This window comes from Chanos chanos, chromosome 3, assembly GCF_902362185.1.
Source record: "Chanos chanos chromosome 3, fChaCha1.1, whole genome shotgun sequence".
In the NCBI taxonomy this organism is placed as follows: domain Eukaryota; kingdom Metazoa; phylum Chordata; class Actinopteri; order Gonorynchiformes; family Chanidae; genus Chanos; species Chanos chanos.
The window spans coordinates 35,229,514-35,251,562 of record NC_044497.1 but is presented as its reverse complement, the minus strand read 5'-3'; the positions used below and the strand labels follow the sequence as shown (position 1 = coordinate 35,251,562).

Genomic DNA, 22,049 nt, shown 5'->3' with positions numbered 1-22,049 from the left:
TTAGAAAAAAAACATTTTTTTCCCCAGCAAAATCAATGATAGCAGATAGCAATGTGTCTTTAGTGTCACTGGAACTGTCTGGTTTGTTTGTGCTCTGCATTATTCTTGTTTACTTGAAAGAAAATTTGTCGTGAGGTTTTTGGGTGAGCGAGTCGAGACAGGTAGACTTTGCGTATTTGTGAGGAGTTGAAGTGAGTGAAGATGTCGGTCTTGAAGGTTTTGTGTGTATTTGAGTTTTCTCAGGGTAAGATGATGTGAAATACTTGGTGAGAGTCAGTACAAACCGCACATTGAATAAGAGAAACAGGATGTGGGACGGTGTGCTCGATTCAGTTAACTGTCTTCTGCCTATTCTCAGGTCTTTTGTGAACTTTTATACTCCTGTTCTCAGTCTCACTCACTTTTTCCTTTATTTCCGCTATTTTAAATATTTATTTCCTCTCTTTCACGTTCATTTTACCCCTTGTACTTAGTTTTCCTCCCTGGTTATGTTCATTCAATTCCTTTATTCTCTTGTTTACCTCTTTATAACTCACAGTCTTCCCCTTTTCTCTGTCTCTCTCTCTCTCTCTTTTTCTTTTATAGGCGAGGACAATCACTTTCTTCCACTGACTCAGGAAACGGAGGAAAGCTATCAGGCCTCCCCAGCCGTCTCACTCGGCTTGCTGGATTTAAAGTGAACTATAAAGTGCACTCCAAATTCTGAGAACCCTCTGTACACGCACACACAGACACACACACACACACACACACACACACACACAACACAGTGACTTCTCTGTTTCATTTCTGCTGCAGCCACTTTTTTTCTGCTGGTTTGACCAGTATAAATGCAGAGAAAAAGTTAAAACTAGAACTACTCTGGTTCAGCGACGGCACACACTTCAGTTTCAGAGTGGTTTGGGAGAAAGCACCCACTCAGCGACTAAGTAGAAGGGGAAAGTGAGGTTGCTGTAGACCGGTCAGTTAGGGCAGCAACTGCAGGACTACAGGCCAGAGTGACCTTACAGGACCGCAGAGTGCTCTCTGCTGCCTCTGGTGGAGAGACCATGACATCGCATGGCAAACTGAAGAAGGAGAAGGGGAGTCTGGCAGAGTATGAAACACAAATCAAAGGTAAGAAGGATGCATTGTCATATTGCCATATTACATCTCTCTTTTTTCTCTCTCTCTTTTTACTCACTCCTTCCCTCTTCTTGGAAGCCAGTGTTGGGCCACTTTTGTTCCAAAATATTCTCTGAAAGCCTTTGTTCCCGACACACTCAGATTTTAGTACACATGTGACTCAGACTCAGATATATTTCAGTAGGAATGAAGCCAAACTCTGTCGGTTTAAGTGTGTGTGTGTGTGTGCGTGCGTGTGTGCGTGCATGTGTGTGCGTGTGTGTGCGTGCGTGCGTGCGTGTCTGTGTGCGTGTCCGTGTGTGTGTGTGTACGGTGTATTTAGTTCATGTTTGTGTTTGTCCTGCATGCGTACTCACTGAGCTGGACTTGTGATTTTGACTGTGCGTATGTATTTATAGCCACTATTAGTGATGCTGTCTCCTCTTGTTCAGTCAGAAGCTTGCTCCAGGCTCTACATAGCCAGGGAGAGAGGGAGAGATGAGTGGAGACAAATAGAGAGGGAGTGTGGTCAGGTCATGTTTTTTTTTTTCTTAGTCTGACCACCACCTTTCTCTCTCTCTCTCTCTCTCTCTCTCTCTCTCTCTCTTTCTCTCTCCCCATCTATCTGTATCCATTTCTTTTTCTCACCTCACATATCATACACAACTGACCCATACTGTCCCCATCTATCTCGTGCCACCCCGCCCACCCCCCACCCCTTCTCCAGAGGTGCGCAGTCAGTTGTCCGAGCAGCTGAAGGTGCTGGATGCACAGCTGGAGCAGAAGACCCAACAGCTGCAGGATCTGAGTGAATACCTGCGCAGACGTGGCGAGATCGAGACAGAGTATGCCCGTGCATTGGAGAAACTCACAGAGAAGTTTACTGTTAAGACCAAGAGGTACGGAAAGAGGGACAGAAATACAGAGAGATAGAGGGAGGGAGGAGAGGTATAAGGGGAAACAGAGTGGGAGACAAGGATAAAAGAGGTGTTAAGAAAGATGGCTTTACTATTGACGGATATGCCAACATGTGTGAAATGTTACGATTAAGTTTTTTGACAGGTAAAATAGTCATTTCTTTGCTTTCCTTTGTACTTTCTCTCCATGCACAGAAAGGAGCAGTTGGACCAGTCAGTGGCTCACTGCTGGTCGGTCCTTTTGACCCAAACTCGTCAGGAGAGTCGAGACCACAGTTGTCTGAGTGAGATATGCAGCAACACACTCACACAGCGGCTCACCCACTGCATCGAGGACACACAACGTCTGGCTAAACGGGTATACAGCACGCACGCACGCACATGCGCACGCAAACGCACACACGCACACAGGTACATTCTAGTATATACAAAAATGCAACTGCACAAGAAAAAAAAAGGTTGACTCTCTCAGACACAAACATACTCATATCATTTTGTCTCTCTCTGTGTCACAGAGCAAAGAAGTTTGTCTGCAGATGCAGGATGAGCTGCAGAAAGTCACCACAGAGCTACAGATGGTGAGTGCTTTAATAAGAGCTTTAACATCCACCTTTAGTGTACATTAATATCAACAGCATGAGCCCTGTGGCATGGTGGCGCAGTGGGTAGCGCTGTCGCCTCACAGCGAGAGGGTCTCGGGTTCGGTTCCTGGCAGGCCAGCCAGAGTCCTTTATGTGTGGAGTTTGCATGTTGTCTCCGTGGGTTTCCTTCCGCAGTCCAGAAACACTAAATTGCCTCTAGGTATGTGAGCATGTGTGTCTGCCCTGCAATGGACTGGCGACCTGTCTAGGGTGTTTCCCTGCCTTTTGCCCAATGAACGTTGGCATAGGCTCCAGTACCCCCCCCCAACCCACCCACCCACCCTCACCCCCCGCAACCCTAATTAGGATAAGCGGCTTTGAAAATGAGTGAGTGAGTTTGAGCCCCTGTGCACATGTGTTTGTGAGTGTTTCTCCCTCAAACTTTAGAAAGCCCTGCTGCCTGTCTGTGCTACTCTGAGTCCCACAGCTCATTTAGAGCCAGATCCAGACCACACTGAGCAACCCTGCATGCCAGCTGCATAAGAGTCATCCCCCTCCAGCAGCCACTCTGTGTGTGTGTGTGTATGTCTGTCTGTCTTAATAGCTGCCCGGCTGACTGTTTGTTGGTCTGCCTGTGTGTGTGTGTGTGTGTGTGTGTGTGTTTGTGTGTGTTTGTGCGTGTCTATGTGTGTATGCCCATGCACTTGGGCTGGATTCATACTGCAGGCATTTGAGTGTGAACTGAGCTCTATCCTCAGATGTACCATGTGCATGACTGAACATCTGTGTTGTGTGTTAATCACTGAGAGCCACTGACAGAGCTTCAGCATTTTGCTCATAAAATCTATGACCACACTGTAATTCCACTGACATGTTTCATAACCCTTACCCTGCTATCATTCACAGTCCAATCAGCTCAGAGTTACGACAGAATTAACCTGTCACTGTTAACCCAGAGAGTGAGGGGAAAGGCCACTTTGGACACATTAAATGATAAATAATTCTGATTGAGGTGTTTTCCCTCTCATTACGTACTGATTGCATGGGTTGCATGGAATTAGACTTTGTGGACCAAACTAGATTTGAAAAAAAAAACCAAACTCCTTTTTTTCTGCTGTACTTATTGCTCTAAACACATCTGATATGTGTCGCATACGAGGGGAAAAAAATGTGTATTTGACATGAGCAAAAAAGAGCAAATCTTGATAAACTAAGCGAACCACAAATGGATTACTCTGAGCAAATAAAGAGTTTTTGGATTTTATGTCTTTCCCTATCATCTCTCCTGAAGCCTATGACATACCTGCAGAGTTACTGCAAAACTTGCAGGTGCCCAAACAAATCTCTTGCACACAACACCGTATTCAAAAACTTACTCCAATTGCATTTTCTAGTCTTTGAAGACTTATCATCAGTACCACACAGACTGTCTGGCGGCTGAGGGCAAACTGAAAGAAGCCACACAAAAGGAAGAGAAGCAGACAGGCAAGTCAGCTGACCTTGGGCCTGGCCAATTAGGAGGACAGAGAAGGAGTTCAGTGAAGAAAATGGAGAGACTGATGGAAAAGGTATGTCTACCAGCTTTCTTAGAGAGATAGAGAGAGAACTTGTGTCTGATGAAGATTTGTGGTTTTTGTGTTTTTCACAAAGATGGTACAGCACAGGAGAATATGTACCATACACCCACTCTAGATTCTATCTAACTGGCACGTTTCCTGTGTGTGTATGTGTGTGTCTGTGTGTGTATGTTGAACAGAGGCAGGGGAAAGTACAGGAGACTCAGCTGAAATGTACCAAAGCTCGCAATGACTACCTGCTCAGCCTTGCTGCTGCCAATGCCTCTATGAACAAGTATTACCTACAGGATATCTGCACTCTCATCGATGTGAGTTCACCTGATTGGCTGAGCTGTCTGTCTATCATACTGCATGCTCCTAAATAGTTTATTTTGTTTAATTACAGCATGTACAGATGACAATTTCACATTGCATATTTGTAAATGTTTATCAGGCAATATTACACTTTTTGTGAGTAATATAGTAACATAACTGCAGGTTTACAGAAATGATCACCGTGTGTGTGTGTGTGTGTGTGCAGCAGTGCAGAAAAACAAAACATAAATTCTGTCTTTTCTCAGTGCACAGATCTGGGGTACCACTTGTCTGTGTCACGGGTTATGAAGAGTTACCTGTCAAACCGGTTCCGTGCTCAACAGAACCTGAAGAATGGGCTTCAGCAGCTTGAGACTGCTGTTAACAGTTTGGACCAGGGTCAGGATCGGGATGCTCTGTTGCAAGCCCATAATGCAGCGTTCTGCTTGCCATTCAGGTTTCAGTACCTACCCCATGAAGGAGACCAGGTAACTATAGCAACAGTCACCCAGGCTGTCAAGTTGCTATGGGAACAGTGATTGGGTTTTTTATTTTTGGGGGTTTCTGTGGGACTAACAGGTGTTTGGAGGGGTATGAGGAAGTGAGAGTGTGGTGACATGGCTGTGGTGGGTACATATATTTGTATGTTACGAGACATTTATAATGTTTAATTTTGCAGTTTTGTAAGTTGTAAGGTATACCCCATGTGTGTATGTGTTTGAGTGCAAATACATGTTCATTTAGGGATACTATTCCACTTATTTCCACCCAAATGTATGTATTTATGCCAATGTGTGTGTATAGTCTTCCCTACTCTTTCCTGGATGTGAGGTTAGCTCTGTATGTGTGTGTCTTTGTGAGTATGTGCTCATTTAGATAGTGTGTAAATGTTTATGTGTCCACGAATACATATATGTGTGTGCATGTGTATATGAGTACGCGTGTATGTATGTTCCAGTAAATACACGTGTCTATGTCTCCAGGTGTGTGAAGTGAGTGCAGAGTCCCAGGTGAGGTATGAGCTGGAAACTAGATTCCAACAGCTTCAGTCCCGCCTTGCTGCTGTTACCTTGGAAACAGAGGAGGTATGTACAAACCTGCTTCTGCACACAGTTTAATTATACACTTCCACAGCAGGTTTATATATATGACATCAGCAAATAAAATACTTTACCTGTCTTCTGTCCCTGTGTCAATAGTTTTCTAAAACTGGAAGTTTCAAGGCTCTGGCCTGGAGATTTGTTTGTTTGTTCTTTCTTTCTTTCTTTCCTTCTGGTCTTAAATTGAGGTACCAGAGACTTACTGCAAAGAGATGACTCTTAGAACTGATGATAGTATCACAGGGTAAAAGTCCTGTGTAAAAATCAGAAGCACGTGCTACACAAACAGTTGTCTCAAGACAGAACCCCACAGACAGAATTAAACCAACCTATGATAAAATCATTCCTTACACAGGTCAGCAAGACACTGAAAGCCACATATGCTGCTCTTTTGGAGAATATTAGTGATGACGACTGTAACCCTGCGCCTGACATATCAGCTACAATTACCCTGGAAAGTTCTGGAGAAGGGACTGGGACCAAACTCAGCCTTGCAAAACGCAGAGCCAATCAGCAGGAGACAGAGACATACTACTTTACGGTGAGGATTCAAAGTTTGGGTAACTCCGGGCTAAAGGAAATGGTAGTCATGCATGACCTAATCTGCCTGCACACTACAGATTACCCTTAAAAGTACATTTTAATCTGATCTGCTGCATCCTTATCACATCTATGGAAAGGCTCAGTCAAATGAACTTTTTTCTTTAGTTAGTTTCAAAGTCACTGCAGCATTTTAAAGAAATTTGAAAATGCAAATGACTGAGAGCGCTCAAAAATGTGAGTAATACTGTTAGAATTGTGTTACAGAATGATAGGAACTGTGAGTGTTTACCTGAGAAGTTTATTTTTGATTCTTTTAGAAAGTGAAAGAACACCTCAGTGGCAGTTCTCTGGTCTCTAAACTCCAGGCAAAACATGACCTACTGAAAGAAGCTATACAGAAAGGTAAAAAACTGAAGAAGACTTTTCTTCAAATGAGACACATGACTCTCAAAAACCCCTACTCAGCACCTACAAAAACAACACAAACATCACACACGCCAGCTAAACTACTTCTACCCATGGGGTGAATTCAGAATCAACTCTCCTCATGACAGATATGAAACTCAATTCTGCACCAAAAACAGACATTTCTGTAAGTGTACAGAAGTGGCAGATCAGTCATAATTTTCTCTTTTTTGTCTCTTTTCTCTCTCTCTCAGCTGAAGCAATTGACAGTGATCCCTCCAGGTGAGTCTAGCACTCCATCTGTCTTTTTGTCATCCCCCTCTCTCTCTTTGAGGTTTTCACAGTTTCTAGTAAGAATAATGTGAGCTCTATTCCAGACAACATCTGGTAAGCGGGCCCCATTGTAAGCATTTGATTTGACACGCATCAGTGGAGCCAGACCTAATGTGTGTATCTCAGAGCCTCAGATTCTCAAAGTCCATTATAACACTTCCAGTCAAATCATTCAGTCAAATTCCTTCACCAAAACTGCCATCGCCCAAGAATATGATCACTGTCAAAAAGGAAGTGACAAAAATTGTTGCCATCTTTGTCATACAACACTGAAACGTCAAAACTTTAAAAATAGCACAGTTTGATTTTCAATATCAGTAGTTAATTTTCCCCTCAGATTTAAATAAGAAATGTATTTAATCATAAGAGATGATAACAATAGCACATTGTAAAACAGTCACTGCATGTTGGCATATGTCACTTCACTTTGGCTAGAGTATGTTTATGTACCGTGTATCTCTATGCATGCTAGAGAGTGCAGGTGTGTGGGGGTGTTTTGTGAATGTGTGTGTGTGTGTGAGTGTGTGTGTTTGTGTTTTGGTTATATGAGAATGTTTGCATGTCTGCATGTGTGCACTGATGCCATCATGTCACAGTGGAGTGCTGCTGTATGTTTCCCAGAATGCCCCCTGGTAGGTCAGTGCGTGTGCGGAGGGCAAGACCATGTTCCCAGTACAACCACAAACTCTTCACTGGAGATATGCTCTCTTTTATCCAGGTATAGCCCTCTGGCTGCTAGCACTCTGCCACCTCACCCATATATTCCCACTTTGTTATCCCGACGTACCGGCTACCTTGCTATGCTACGCAGATATTCCTGCTTTGTTTCCAATACATTAGGTCCACATGTTCCTAGTGCGTCACAATTGCAATATTACCCTTAAATTCCAGCTACCTCTCTGCTTTTTTGGATTAAAATTCCAATATGTTCCTGCTGTATTTGCGTTGCATTACTGGTATGATGTGTTCCTTACTCGTTTGTACCGTGTTACCAGTATGTTGTTACTGTGTTCTACCATAGTACTCATATTTTCCTTTTATGCTACGACTTCATCACCAGAGCACGTACAGGTTTGACACGTATCTGCTACATTTCCATAAATTTTCCATCAAATTCCTATCATGTTAGTTATGTATCTCGGACACATTATCTATCAGGCGTCCATTACATTAACAGCTCATTTCCCCTGGATTCCCTTAGCGTCACTGTTGCTTAGTCACCGTTTGATATGGCCAATGTCCAAGGCGAAATTTCTATATTCTTTATCACAGAAGAGTAGAACAAATGTTTAAATTTCCATATACTATTCTGCCAATTTACAAGCTTTCAACATCATAATAGAAAAAGAATTATTTAGAGACTGATAAAGAGAAAATGTTTGTGTTGTTATAAGGTCAAAAAGCTGGTGAAATAGCCTGTAAATTGTTTATATTATCCTCTCTAATTTGCATTTACAACATACTGGTCCGGCTGACATCATTAAAAGTCATTTGTTGAGATTACATGTCTCTTGCATGCTTCAGTTTGATGGCTAGTTCGCTCCTGTTGTAATTTATCCCTCTTCTTTTTGCATGATTGCATTGTTGCATGTGGTATCTGATGTAATCTGTCACAATGTGGTGTGTTAAGGCCACACAATTTCCACAGTCCTCTTTTAATGAGGGATGACTGTTCTGTTCTCTGCTGTTTGTCTTCCGCGCCACACATGAGCTCGACCATATTGTGACTGAAAAATACGCTGACTAATTTGTTTTCCATTATAGTTACAGTGCTGACACATTAGTGTAAGTTTCTCAGTCACCCAGTTCACTATGTTGTCCATCATAACAATCATAACAATGCCGTGATGTGCTAACTTACACATCACTCTCCTCCTCTCAGCCTTAATTAGACCTTGTCTATAGCTTCACCCTTAAAAAAAAGGGATATTAAGCTTTTTTTTTCTTCCTTTCTCACCTTAACGCAACCACTTGAAATTTTAACCATGGTATGTGTGAGAATATATATGAAACTCCTTTAACTAGTGACATTATGGCAAAAGCACTGGTCATGGTGTCCTATTATCTCAACCTGAAATAACTCTCCTTGACCTTACTAACACATCGCTCAAGGTTCTAGAAAGATCTTACTCTCCTTGTAATGTGCTGTTGCAGAAATTCCACATTCAGTGCTGTCTTATCTATGTCCAGCCTTTTCTTAAAGCACTCGTTTATATACACCTAGAGTCAGGGGATTTCATCCCCATTTACATGTCCATATAATATACTTTTAAAGCCTAAAACAGACAGGGGGAATTTTCACTCTCTGACAGATTAGTGAGTTGACTTGTCCTAAATGTCTCGTTGACCAGAGTTATTCTTTGGGGCAAAGCTCAAAGTCAGAGTTTCTCTGTGTTGAGTGCTGAAACAGAAACTAAGCCATCTGAGAATCTCTTTTCCACAAAAACTTCTTTCGATCTTTCTGTCTATTTCCTGTCTATTAACCATTCTCTCTCTCTCTCTCCCTCTCTCACTCCCAGTCTATTGCAATCTCTCAGTTTCCGTTTCCTATCTGTGTCTGTTTAATGCCTTCTCTGTGTGTCCTCTCTCCATCTCTATCTCTGTCTAGATTTAATTGCTCAGTGTTTACTGTATTCTAGTGTCAAACTGTGTGTCTATTGCACCCTGCATTAGTGCTGGTCAGTCTCTCAGTCTTAAGTGGACATTAAATCGATGAGATGTGCTGTCTCATTACAGCTCTACGCATTGGCTAATGCAGCTAATGCTACAGCCGTGTGATGCTAACAGGGTTCTTTCCCTCTGAATGATTAATCAGTTCAGACAGGGAAAGAAAACTGCTGATTTCAGAGCTGGAAGACTAAATGGACTGAAATTAGATTTATAAAAACACAGAAAAGTTTTAATGAGAGATATTCCAACGTATGGCCATCTCTGCCTGTGCTAATGCTGCTAATGATCATTTATGAGTTTAAACTGACGTTGTTTCTGGCCACATCATTTAAAATGGGACTGAAGGACCAATCAACTGCTGCTCTGTGACCACTGACATACCTAACTGCCTCTCTACTTCTTTCTGTCCATACCCCTCTCTCTCTCTCTCTCTCTCTCTCTCTCTCTCTCTCTTGCTCTGTCTCTTACCCTCTGTTTTCTTGTGCTTTGCTTCAACTTTGGTTCACCTGTGTGTCATGCTGTCTGTGTTCATGCTGTTTTCTCTGCTGCTGTTGTTAATGTCCCTCTCTAATTATTCCTCTCTTTCCTGTGTCCTTCTTTCTTTTTTTCCTTTCTGTTCTTTCTCTCTTTCACTGACACTATGCTTGCCTGACTCTGACTGTAGAAGACGGAGGAGGATGTCTAGGACACAGGTACAGCTCTGTCTATTTTCACGTGCGCCTGAGCGTGTGTGTTCTCCTGTGCTCTTCTATTTTTCTTTACGCTGCATGTATGTCATCAGGGTCACAGGGTCATGATCAGTTTATGGTGATCCCTCTCCTTATCTGCAATACCCCCCCCCCCCCTCCCCCTCCCCCTCCCTCATCTCACTCTCTCTTCCTCTCTCTATCTCACAGAGCTCTGGGCAGCAGATCCCCCTTGTGGTGGAGAGCTGTATCCGCTTCATTAACCTGCATGGTGAGTCTGCACTCTGCCTTACTCTGCATATGTTGATGTTACGTTGGCCGACAGATTGTTTGCTTTGAACTCTTGGACTAGTGCCTGTAAAATTACGTTCTGTTAATCCTTTATATTAATCTGAAAAAAAAAATATCGGATTGTAGGTTGTAAAGGTTTTTGGATAGGTTGCATTGTTTTCACTTAATAAACCGTAATAACATATTAGTTCCGATGAGAATTCAATTTATGTCTCTGAAATTTGTATAAATCACATATGTCATCGATACAGAAGTAGATATCAATGAATGTTCAAACACTGAACAGGTTTGGTGCATAATGATCCAAAAATATGTTTCCGTTTTTTTCCCACATTTTGTTCATCAGTTAATGTGCATGATGTAGTAATTTTAATTGACATTTGAATTTGCCAGTTTCATAGTGTGGTTTTGTGTGTGCGTGTGTGTGCGTGTGTGTGTGTGTGTGTGTGTGTGTGTGTGTGTACGTATGTGGTTTTATACATATGTAAATGTGTTTTTGTCTTCAGGTCTCCATCATGAAGGTATATTTAGAGTACCAGGTTCCCAGAGTGAAGTCAACCACCTCAGAGATGCATTTGAAAGAGGTAGGAGGATAGTGCTTTTCTGAAATGCATTTTCACCATTTTACCAGACACTGTAAGGAATCCCTAACATATTTCAGAGATTCAGAGTCTAACCAGTCCCAGTATGCTGCATGATACAATTTTTTATGAACTGAAAGATGTTTTCTGAAAATGACTGGTGATTTATAATGAATTTTCATTGCCTTGACATGACTGTGTTGAAGACTGAAAAACTCTCCGTACATGAAACCTATCTTTTTTTTCCCCCCAGGTGAAGACCCTCTCACTGACAGTGAGTGTGATATCGACTCAGTGGCAGGTGTCCTGAAGCTCTACTTCAGGGGTCTGGAGAAACCCCTTTTCCCTGAGGAGTCTTTTGGACAGCTCATGGAGTGTGTCCGTAAGATGCCTTACATATACTTTTAATATTTTATTTGTGTGTGTGTATGTGTGTATGTGCGTGCTTGATACAACTTCAGTCTGTATGTACGCCAGAATTGGTTAGTTCATCTATTTTAGATGTTTAGAAGTCTAACAGTGGATTAATGTAATTGAATGCTAATTTTAAGTTTATCAAGTCACACAGTTTCTTAAGTCACACAGTGGGGAAATTTGACTTCTGCGTTTTAACTCATTCAAGATGGCAGTGAACACACACACACACGAAGAGCAGTGAGCAGTAAGCACACACACACTAGGGGCAGTGAGCACACACATGCAGTGGGCAGCTACAGCTGCAGTGTTCGGGGTGCAGTTGGGGGTTCGGTGTCTTGCTCAAGGGCACCTCAGCCGTGCATAGTGAGGGAGGGAAAAGTGTTGAATGCTACATGTATGCTAAGTGTAATGATTGTGCTTTACTCTCATTTGTTTTCCTCTGTTTCTTACCATATTTCCTTTTAGAGATTGAGAATATGACTGAGAGAGCAGCTCAGATTAAGGCAATCATCTCCACTTTCCCGAGACCAGTCGTCATTGTGATGCGATATCTGTTTGCTTTCCTACACCAGTGAGTAAAGTGTGTGTGTGTATGTGTGTGTGCAGTGTCTCTCAGTACAGTGATGAGAATATAATGCCTTATAACCTGGTTGTGTGTGTGTGTGTGTGTGTGTGTGTGTCTGTGCGTGTCCGTGCGCGCGCGTGTGTAGTGTCTCTCAGTACAGTGATGAGAACATGATGCAGCCGTATAACCTGGCCGTGTGCTTCGGGCCCAGTCTGTTGAGAGGAGCTGAGTCTGGTGATGCTGTAACTTTACAGCCACAGATTAATGCCCTGGTTAAGACCATGATCCTCCAGCACGAGAGCATCTTCCCTGGGCCAGCGGAGCTCAAAGGACCTGTTTATGAGAAATGTATGACCCTGGAACAGGAATACTGGTGAGAGACCGAGACTGCCTGTTCTGATAATAATCTTGTGCTGGATCATTTAGCTAGCACTGCTCAAGTGGTTATGTAAGCTTCATCGGGAGCAGACAGGCAAAAAAACCCCGACCAGTAAAAACCACCAGTAAAATGAGACATAAACTGCTGAAACACTTTTTTTTCAAGGGAAAGCAGGGCTTGCACCATGTGATTTTGCTTCAGAAAGATCAGAGAGGCCATGTTAACTTTTCAGCATTTGTCTGAGCAATGAGCGTGTTACGGACAAACAGTCAGAACAGGCTTAAAGGGGATCGTGCTTAAGTTGTGCATGGACACAAATCTGTTTGTAAAATGTGTGTGAGATTAAAAGAAACATTTCAGCATCCACTGACATTTTCTTAGCTGACATATGTTCTCTGGTCATCAAAATATAGACAATGCATGAGTGTGTATGCACGCGTTTTTTGGCTTGTTATATGCTTTATGCCAAACCAACAGTCATAAAAGTTCTGAAATGATTACAGTATGCACTTTCATAAAAGTTCTGAAATGATTACAGTATGCACTTTCATAAAAGTTCTGAAATGATTACGGTGCACTGTCATAAAAGCTCTGAAATGATTACAATATACTATTTATATCGTCAGCCAACTTAAAATACTATGTGATGTAGATATGTTGATGTAGATATGTTATTATGTTATTTTGAGTTCTGTCTTGCCAAACCAGGTCATTGCTGAGTATTCTGACACCTAATATTTTGGGCTATAGCAAAATAAACAAAATAAATGTGTTAAATGGACCATTAGTAAATATTTAAGTTCAGTGCCCCTACTGTATAGGATGCCTGTTCAGATCAGAGTGAGTTAAGACAGTGCTGTGTGTCTGTTTTTCAGTGAGCCAATCACAGAAGAGGGTGAGGGAGAGTCTGAGCATCCACATAGTGAGGATGGTGAGAAACACACACACACACACACACACAGTACACTCTCGACCAATACACATTTGCGCACACACAAACGTTTACATACTACTAATTTTTCAGTTCAGCAAACTCTACTGGCCCTCCCAGAAGAGCTGGATACAGTTATTTACTTCATGCGTCATTAACCAGGACAGTGTGAAATCATTGGCCATAATTCCATCTGAATTTTGCACTGTGTTGATTGTACAGAGTTGATTCAAATGGAAACAGCAAGAAACAGCAAGTGAGGTGAAATTTTTAAATCTCACCAGTAGTAGAAAATCCTATAGGGTCTCTAAAGGGTGTTCTTTCAAGTAAATACACACCTTTGGGTTCAACCATGAGTGTGACTCTTATTTTTGACTTTAAATGTTTTTCCTGGTTGAAATAGCTTTTTTCATTGTGCATTTGTTTCACAGAGTGGGACGCAATTGCCATGTTTGATTATGTGGCACGCTCTCCAGCTGAACTGTCATTCAAACAAGGGGAGCACCTCTTACTGCACAGCAAGGCATCATCTGATTGGTGGAGAGGTGAGGTGGGAGGAGTCAAGGGCCTCATCCCACATAAATACATCAGTATATCTGAAAGGTTAGTCTCATTATTTTTTTCATAGAGGAATGAAATTCATTTGTCTGTCTTTAATTTTTTCACCAGGTTGTACCTTAACATTACTATATCATATACTATATCATACACACACACACACACACACACACACACACATATAAAATTATATATATATATAAAACAGTAAAACAACAGTGAAGTATATATACATATATACTTCACTGTTGTTTCAATAAGTATAAATGTATGACCATGTTCTCAACTTGGTTTTTATTCTCCTGTCCCACTCAGTGCTGAGAGGAAACATGGGAAGAGGGAGGAGAGAGGGGGAAGCACAGGGAATCTGGCAGAAGAACAGCAGATGGCAGAACACAGCACACGGTATGCCACGGATATCACCTCTGAATATCATCAATGGATGTTAATCGCACCCTGGACTGAGAGAATTTAGAAAGTTTTTGCCATAAACTATATATAACCACATCTATTACTGCTCATATAGATCAAAGAATTTTCATACAGTTATATAGCACTGCTCGTACAATGCAGACAACCACAGGTTTCACATCTCATACAGCACAGACAACCATAGATATCACCACTCGTATAACACACACAACCATAGATATTCTCTCTCGTACAACACTGGCAACCACAGATATCACTTCTCATAGAACACAGACAACCATAGATATCATCTCTCATACAACACAGATAACCATAGATATCACCTCTAATGGAACACAGACAACCATAAATATCATCTCTTGTACAACACTGACCATAGATATCACCTCTCATAGAACACAGACAACCATAGATATCATCTCTTGTGCAACACTGACCATAGATATCACCTTTCATGGAACACAGACAACCATAGATATCATCTCTCATACAACACGCACAACCATAGATATCATTTCTTGTACAACACTGACAGCCATAGATATCTCCTCTCATAGAACACAGACAACCATAGATATCATCTCTCGTACAACACAGACAACCCAGATATCACCTCTCATGGAACACAGACAACCATAGATATCACCTCTCATGGAACACAGACAACCATAGATATCACCTCCCACAGAATAAGAGTATGTTTGACTTCCAACGTAGTTAACTTTGCTTTATCTTTCTCAGGATGAGAGTGAACAGTGACAGTGCATCTCTGCCTGGGAGGCAGCGTAGTGCCAGTGGTGGAGGTGCTGGTGCTGCAGTTGGAGGGTTTGGGAGTGGGAGTGGGAATGTGAGCCCCATCAGAAAAGTGACCATGCAGTTGCCTGAAGGTCGACTTGTCCTGCCTCCCCCCTCGCCTGCCGTCGCCCGCCAGCCCTCAGGGTATGAAACAAGAGAGTGCACACATGTGCACACAAAGACACATTTTAAATTAATTTTACTTTATTTTAAATTTGCATGAGTCAGTTAATTCCAACCTTTTGAGTTATATGTAGTACTATAATATCCAGTCACAAATATACAATATATTACAGATCAACTGCATGCATGTAAATACACTGTCATTAAGTGTTTGTCAGAACAGACTCACCTTAAACATTAAGACCAGTTTCATTATTTCACATAATGTATATTTTGTGATATACCTGCAGTTTCTTCTCTCCTCTAACCATGTCCTCCCCTCATCTCTCTTTCTCTCTCTCTCTCTCTCTCTCTCTCTCTCTGTCCTTCTGCGTCTCTTTTTTTACTCATTCTCAGGCCTCAGGAGCGCAGACACACTTTGGATAGTCTAAGACCCAGCGGTGTTGGAGCAGACAGACAGACAGTGCAAGTGGACAAGGTACAGTAAGGTTCAGTTAGAGTAGCTGAGCCAAAGCAAAATGGAGTTCACTACTCATTACTAATATCTCTATAAACAGAATGTTATTGTTTCAAATAATAGATCAACAATATGCCTCTGAATTCGACACACTTACATGGAACATTTTGGTGAAGTCTGTGTGTGCTTGGAAGAGTGGCATATGGAATATCACAACTCATCCATTTCTTTTTGTCTTTTTTCTCCCTCTGTCTCTCTGACCATTAGGACATTAGTCGTCAGATGAACTCTGTCTTTAAGGAGCTCCTGTCCCGTCAGCCACCCCTGGATGCCTCTGTCTCTTCTCCCTCACCGTCATCACCCTCCTCCTCCACCCCCCAGGCAGCCACCCGTCCTCCGGTCAAGAGGGGAGCGTTTAGCCTGAGAGGGAAAAACCTCTTTAAACAGGCTGACCCGCAGGACTGACAAACAGAAGGCGTGAGAGGAGGAGCCAATTAAAAGAGGAGAGAAATGGAAAAAGATAAGCCACCGAAGAATCAAGGGGAAAAGCAATCAGTCTTGAAGATATCAATATATATATATTTTTCCAAATGTACAAAATATGTTATAATTAAAGCAGGGCCAGATTTCCCAAAGCCTAGAGCTTGTGCAAAACCAGTAACACTGCCAGTAATGTGATTGGTCAAAGTGTATTTCTTTTCTTTTTTTTTTGTCCATTTTGTTTTGTTGTATTTCGTAGTGTTTTCCAGAGCTGACTTTGCCACAAAGCAGCTTAAAACAATTACCAAGGCCTAAGGCCAGTAAACAAAGCATAATGTGTTATGTTGTGTTTTGTTAGTTTTGTGCTCATTCCAATAAGTGAGAGCCAAAGACTTTAGTAAATCTGGCCCGTGATGTATATTGTCTTAATATCCTGCCCTGTCATTCATCTGTTGCCGTGACATTCAGTGGAGTTTGTCATAATTCTTATGTAGCGATATGATGTATTGTCATGATGTGTCTGTTTTCATTTCTGTTGATGACATATTCAAATAGAGTACAGTACGGCAGGTCAAAGGGCTCAAAAAAGTCTCTGTAATTATGTTAAAACTGTATGGCTGATGAAGTATGATTATTATCTGTGACGGACAGAGGCAACACAGCATTCAATGAGGATGAATATGCCCAAAAGTGTGAACGTTTGAGAAATCTGGAATCATAATCTTATTTTTTCTCCTGTGGCGACCTGAGAGTCTCAGAAACAGGCTACACATTAATGCCTGATATTATAATGATACAATTTTTTCAAATATGTTTTTTTTTGTTGTTGTTGTTCATTGAATTTTTTTTTCTATTCAAATGATTAAGTTGATGATTGCTATGTTTTTACTTGTTGCTGCATTGAAGTGTTTCACAATGTATTGTTTGTTACCATGACAAGTTAATTCCTTACAATGATCAATGGAAAATTTTGTTCATAGTTAAGGAAAGGAAAAACCACACAGAGCAGAAGTATCCGGGTACAAAGTTACCATTTGTTTCTTGTACTGTAATACTGAAACTCCGGATTAGCAACCTACAGAGGGAAGAAAGCAAAACGTTTTGAAAGCGTCATTGATTCAAAGCTTAACTGGTATGCATATATGTACTTGACTAAAGGAAGACTGTTATGTAATTCTCCTCCACTTCTGAATTAAAACTGTGAACTGTTAGATATATGAAATGATGAATTTGCAAAACAAGATGAATTTTCCTTTGGTGAAGACAATGATCACATGCGCATATGCATTCACACACACACACACACACACACACACACCAAATCAGGAAGTCTGGTGTAGCAACAGGTGGGTTGACAGAAATACCATGACTGTCTTTTCCCACTGGGCTCTGTATTCTGTGTCACATACGTAGGCTTGACAGGCAACTGTGAAAAGAAGCGTTACTGAACACACACACACATACACATATACAGTTATAGGAACATACACTGAACAGCTTTCTAGTCACTCACGCTTGAAAAGAGAGTAGAGAGGAGCAGGGTCCAAAATTGCTCTTTATCCCTTTAGGGCTTAATACCTCCTAGTCCTGGAGCCGACCAGTATCCCTCGGGAGAGCAAAGGTGTGTCCAATGCCTTTACTCCCAGACCAATCCAGCACAACCACCCCTTCTGTTCAGATGCTGTGATCAGCTGAACCAGATGTGTTTGCATACGACTAATGTCAAGCTGTGCATTTACTGGGGCTCTGCCAAAGTGGATTAGGTCCTGCTCCTCAGCCACACAGATAGCATGTTACAGGTGACTGGAGTCATTTCATGATGCCTGTGTAATCCTGTCAAAGCTTCTGAAAGAACCTTTGTATAAGAGCCAAATGTGGAAGGCAATGGGGTTTGGTGTTTTGGACTGAACCCAACAATCAAACTGTGAAAGCATAGGTCTGGAGATGGGGAGTACAGATGCACTCACTTCCTGTCTATCACTTTTGTGCACAGCTAGCACGGGTTTGCTGATAAGGCCTCTTCCTGGGTCACTCAGACATACATATACACCTTTCTGCATCTTTCCAAGTGATGTGTCTTTGTTGGATGATGTCACAGCAATTGTTGTTTGAATATCTATATTACCACAATAAATTATATTGATTCTGAAACTGTCTTTATCTCTTTCCCTTTCTTTTTAGTGGGAATCATGATAGGACAGACCTAGAAAAAAAAAACTATTTTTGCAGTTCTCTTTTCAGCTCTCAGAACTTTAAGAACTCTTACAGTCAATACCTTTATTTCACTTAATTCATGATTATCTAACATAAATTTATTACCTTGTACATGGCACTTATATATTGTAGATTTGAAAGTGCAAACTCTTGACAGAAGTCTCCTTTAATCTCATGAAAGATAATGTTATAATGTTGTATACACCTTCTTTGCAGATGAAGCTTCTCTGCAGTATCCTCTTTCTCAGTCAACCCAGTCCTGGTGGAAAATCGTCCTGGGTGCACTTGGTTAAAAAAAAACAAAAACCTGTCCTAGATATGTGCGTGTGGCAGACCCCGGGTTAGCCTATCAAGTAACCTGATCCTCCCCCCCTCACATGGCAATCCCACTCCCTCCCCACCATTCCTCTCCCAAAAATAAACCTATACTCACCCCAGTAATTCTTCATAGGGTACAGACGCGCACACATGCACACAGAGAAGAGGCAGGCCCATGACACCTTATAGCAACAGGACAAACTGTAGTCGGAGCTCCATACTGTGAGAGACCTATATACGTGTTACTGCATGTTTCCCCACCACTTCATTCAGCAAGGAGTGATAATATTAGTTTTACTGTATGTGACTAATTGGACAGGGAAACACTGCCAAAGCTGAGAGAGCAGCAGCCCTAATCAATCAAACTGATCAGAGGAGAACGTATCACCACTTTCATCTAACTCATGAGGGGACTTCCAACACACTCTTGGCTTTAATCCTGGAACAGGAGTCTTCTTATCAGAGTAAGTGTAAAGGTTTTTAATGATGCTAAATATAATTTGCTTTATGTCCAGGGGAATGTGTAAGTTCCACCGGAGAGAAAAATGATTTGTTAATCATTTCTGATGTGATAGGCTATGATGGTTAGTGATAACAATTCTTAATTTAAGTGATAAGATATGTGATAGATAGATATATAGATATATAGATAGATATTTAAAAAGTGAGTACATAAAATTTCTTTTTATTTTTAGGAAATTATAATCACTTTAGGCATGTTGAACAGTACAGCTGCATGTCCGTGTCCAGTGGACTGCAGTGTTTTCAGAAGTCAACCCATTGAGTAAATATAGAAGCTTTGAATGCATTTGCTTGGGTGTGTCAAGAGTATTTCTGCAGGAGAGGGGCTTCTCACTGGGTGTGAGACTCAGTGTGGTTGTAATGAATGGCCGCATATTCAGTTAATTTCTTTTAACATGTTAAGGTTTACTTTGTAATTTTTTGGTGTTTAGTGTATTGCAGTTTGTCAGTGTAATATGGGAAGGTTTTTGTCTTTTCCTGAAACACAAAGCTTCAGCCCTTTTCTATAAAAAAAAAAATGTTTCAGCTTCTCTCCTAAATGTATTCCTTTTGTAATTTTTTTGCATTTCTGTTATTTGCTTTCCAAATAGAATCACAATAACTGAGGGACAATTTTAAGCTCTCAAGGAAGTGACAACTGCTCTGGAATCCAAAGCTTCAGGTAGCACATCAAAGAAACTAAGTATTCTTCAGGTAGCACATCAAAGAAATTAAGTATTCTTCAGGTAGCACATCAAAGAAACTAAGTGTTCTTCAGGTAGCACATCAAAGAAACTAAGTATTCTTCAGATGGCACATCGAAGAAACTAAGTATTATTTGGTTCCAGATCCACCTTAATGATACAATCAACTTTACCTTCATTTTATTCTCCTAGCCTTTTTGCATAGTCATCATTATGATGTCTGACGAGTATCTGGTGGAGTGCAAGATTGATGATGATGATGAGGAAGAGCAGAAACTGCAACATTCTCCACCTCCACCACCACAGTTCTCCACTCCTTCTATCACTCCCCAACCTTCACTCACTCATGTTGAAAGCCGAGACCCTTATGGTGTAAACAAACACTTGAAGGTATGTCATTTGAATCTAGACATTGTATAAGAGTATTTAATATTTTCTTAGACCACTTAGAGTAAGTAAAATTGGTACTACATCTGATATTGCATTAATCAAGTTTGAAAGTGTCCATTGTCAGTGAGAGCAACTTGTACAGCTATGATCATTCTTTTCAGCTTTGCTCTAACGCATCAAGATATTTCGTGCTTTGACTCACTGTAAAGCCCCTGAAATTTCAATGAGGGTAACTTGTTAAAGAATATACGCTCACCTGTCTCTGTCTCTCTCTCTCTCCCTCTCTCTCACTAGGTGGAATTCAGTGATGTGTTAGCTGAGCCTATGTCAGTGCACAGTTACGATCGTGTGTGGGTGTACAGCGGAATAAGCTTTGAGTCTGCCCGTATCTGGGGTTACCGCTGTCTCACAGTGCTGTGTGCTGTACCCGTTTCGCTCCTGTCTGGCTGTCTCTTTGCACTGCTCGCCTGCCTTCACATCTGGTAAGATCTCTGCCTAGACTTTCTTTACCACCGGTCACTCCTCCTCCAAAGCTGCAGTCCTCTAGAAATTTGGTCTAAATCTTTGGTCTAATTTTCACATTCTCACATATTCAGAGACTTGTCAGGGCACTGATGAGCATGATCAGATGTGTTTGCGTGTGACTTGGAGAACTGCACACAATGTGATCCCACAGGTGGATGGTTGCTTATGCAGTTTCAACAATGTCAGCTGCATTCTCTATGTAAAACTGGATTAAAACTCTCAACTTCAAACTCTCAGACTTCAAATAATGGTCAACAAAGCATTACCACAGGATGTGACAACCTAGTGGTACAGCAGACCAGTAGTCTTTGTCTCTGCATTATGGTAGAATGCTGCAAAGGCAATTTACCATTTGTCAGTATCTGGTATTTATTGATGATCTGCTCTTTTAACTAGCCTCCAGACTAGTCATCTCTGCAATTCATTAGATCTGTGAGATGGAGGAGCCATGTGTGGAATGTGATCAGAACCCCTTACCATCTCTTTCTCTCTCTCTCTCTCTCTCTCTCTCTCTCTCTCTCTCTCTCTCTCTCAGGTGTGTGATGCCCTGCATTCAGGTGTGTCACACTTGTCTTCCCTGCGTGCGCTCACTATGGATGACTGTGGTGAATATCTTCATTGAACCATTCTGTGCATCAGTTGCTCGATGCTGCAGTGGCATTTACATCCTGCTCTCAAAAGAAGAAGACTGAGAAGGTGGAGTGGTAAAGGGAATGGTGGAGCTGCTCTTTCTCAGAAACTCCTCAAACTTGACGTCACCTCGCTTGTATGAAGGATGTTTGACCAGTGTATGCACAATCACCGTAAAAGCTCAGGCTAAAAGGGAGGCTTTAGTTTTTACTGTCATTCAAGTGTTTATTGTTAATGAGACTAAAGAACACTGATTGACAGGAGTAGATAGTTAGACCAAATGTTTTCTATCCTTCATTAGAATTTGTGAGATAGATCTAAGGGTCTGTCTTTTTTTTTTTTTTTTTTTTTGTTGGAACCTACAAAATCTCATAATACCAATGTTTTTTCAGTCTTTTTCAAATGCTGAGTGAAGCAAATATAGTGTTCACGATTGTGGTTTCTCTCTACAGCAGTTCTCTGTTGGAATGAGTTTTTTAGGGATAGACATTTTGGTCAGTTTCTTGTGTTGCCTTTAAGAATCCTGTAATTGTTGAGTTTATGTTATT

At 41.4% G+C, this 22,049-nt stretch overlaps 2 protein-coding genes across 2 annotated transcripts; both read left to right on the top strand.

The window, feature by feature from the left end:
- Positions 1–1,034: 1,034 nt before the first annotated feature.
- On the top strand, positions 1,035–16,204 carry arhgap4b (Rho GTPase activating protein 4b). Its single transcript, XM_030768420.1, has 23 exons — positions 1,035–1,116; positions 1,832–2,003; positions 2,217–2,379; positions 2,537–2,599; positions 3,997–4,170; positions 4,359–4,487; positions 4,740–4,961; positions 5,457–5,558; positions 5,929–6,114; positions 6,434–6,518; positions 6,776–6,803; positions 7,476–7,572; positions 10,421–10,481; positions 11,008–11,085; positions 11,336–11,464; positions 11,965–12,070; positions 12,210–12,437; positions 13,319–13,374; positions 13,806–13,977; positions 14,248–14,337; positions 15,106–15,303; positions 15,679–15,760; positions 16,007–16,204. Exons 1-23 carry the CDS (start codon positions 1,050–1,052, stop codon positions 16,202–16,204), a joined length of 2,886 nt encoding a protein of 961 aa, XP_030624280.1. The 5' UTR covers positions 1,035–1,049.
- A 3,965-nt stretch (positions 16,205–20,169) lies between these two features.
- cav4b (caveolin 4b) lies at positions 20,170–21,563 on the top strand. Its single transcript, XM_030767791.1, has 3 exons — positions 20,170–20,346; positions 20,641–20,828; positions 21,407–21,563. The coding sequence occupies exons 1-3, from the start codon at positions 20,170–20,172 to the stop codon at positions 21,561–21,563; spliced, it is 522 nt and encodes a 173-aa protein (XP_030623651.1).
- The last annotated feature ends 486 nt before the right edge of the window (positions 21,564–22,049 follow it).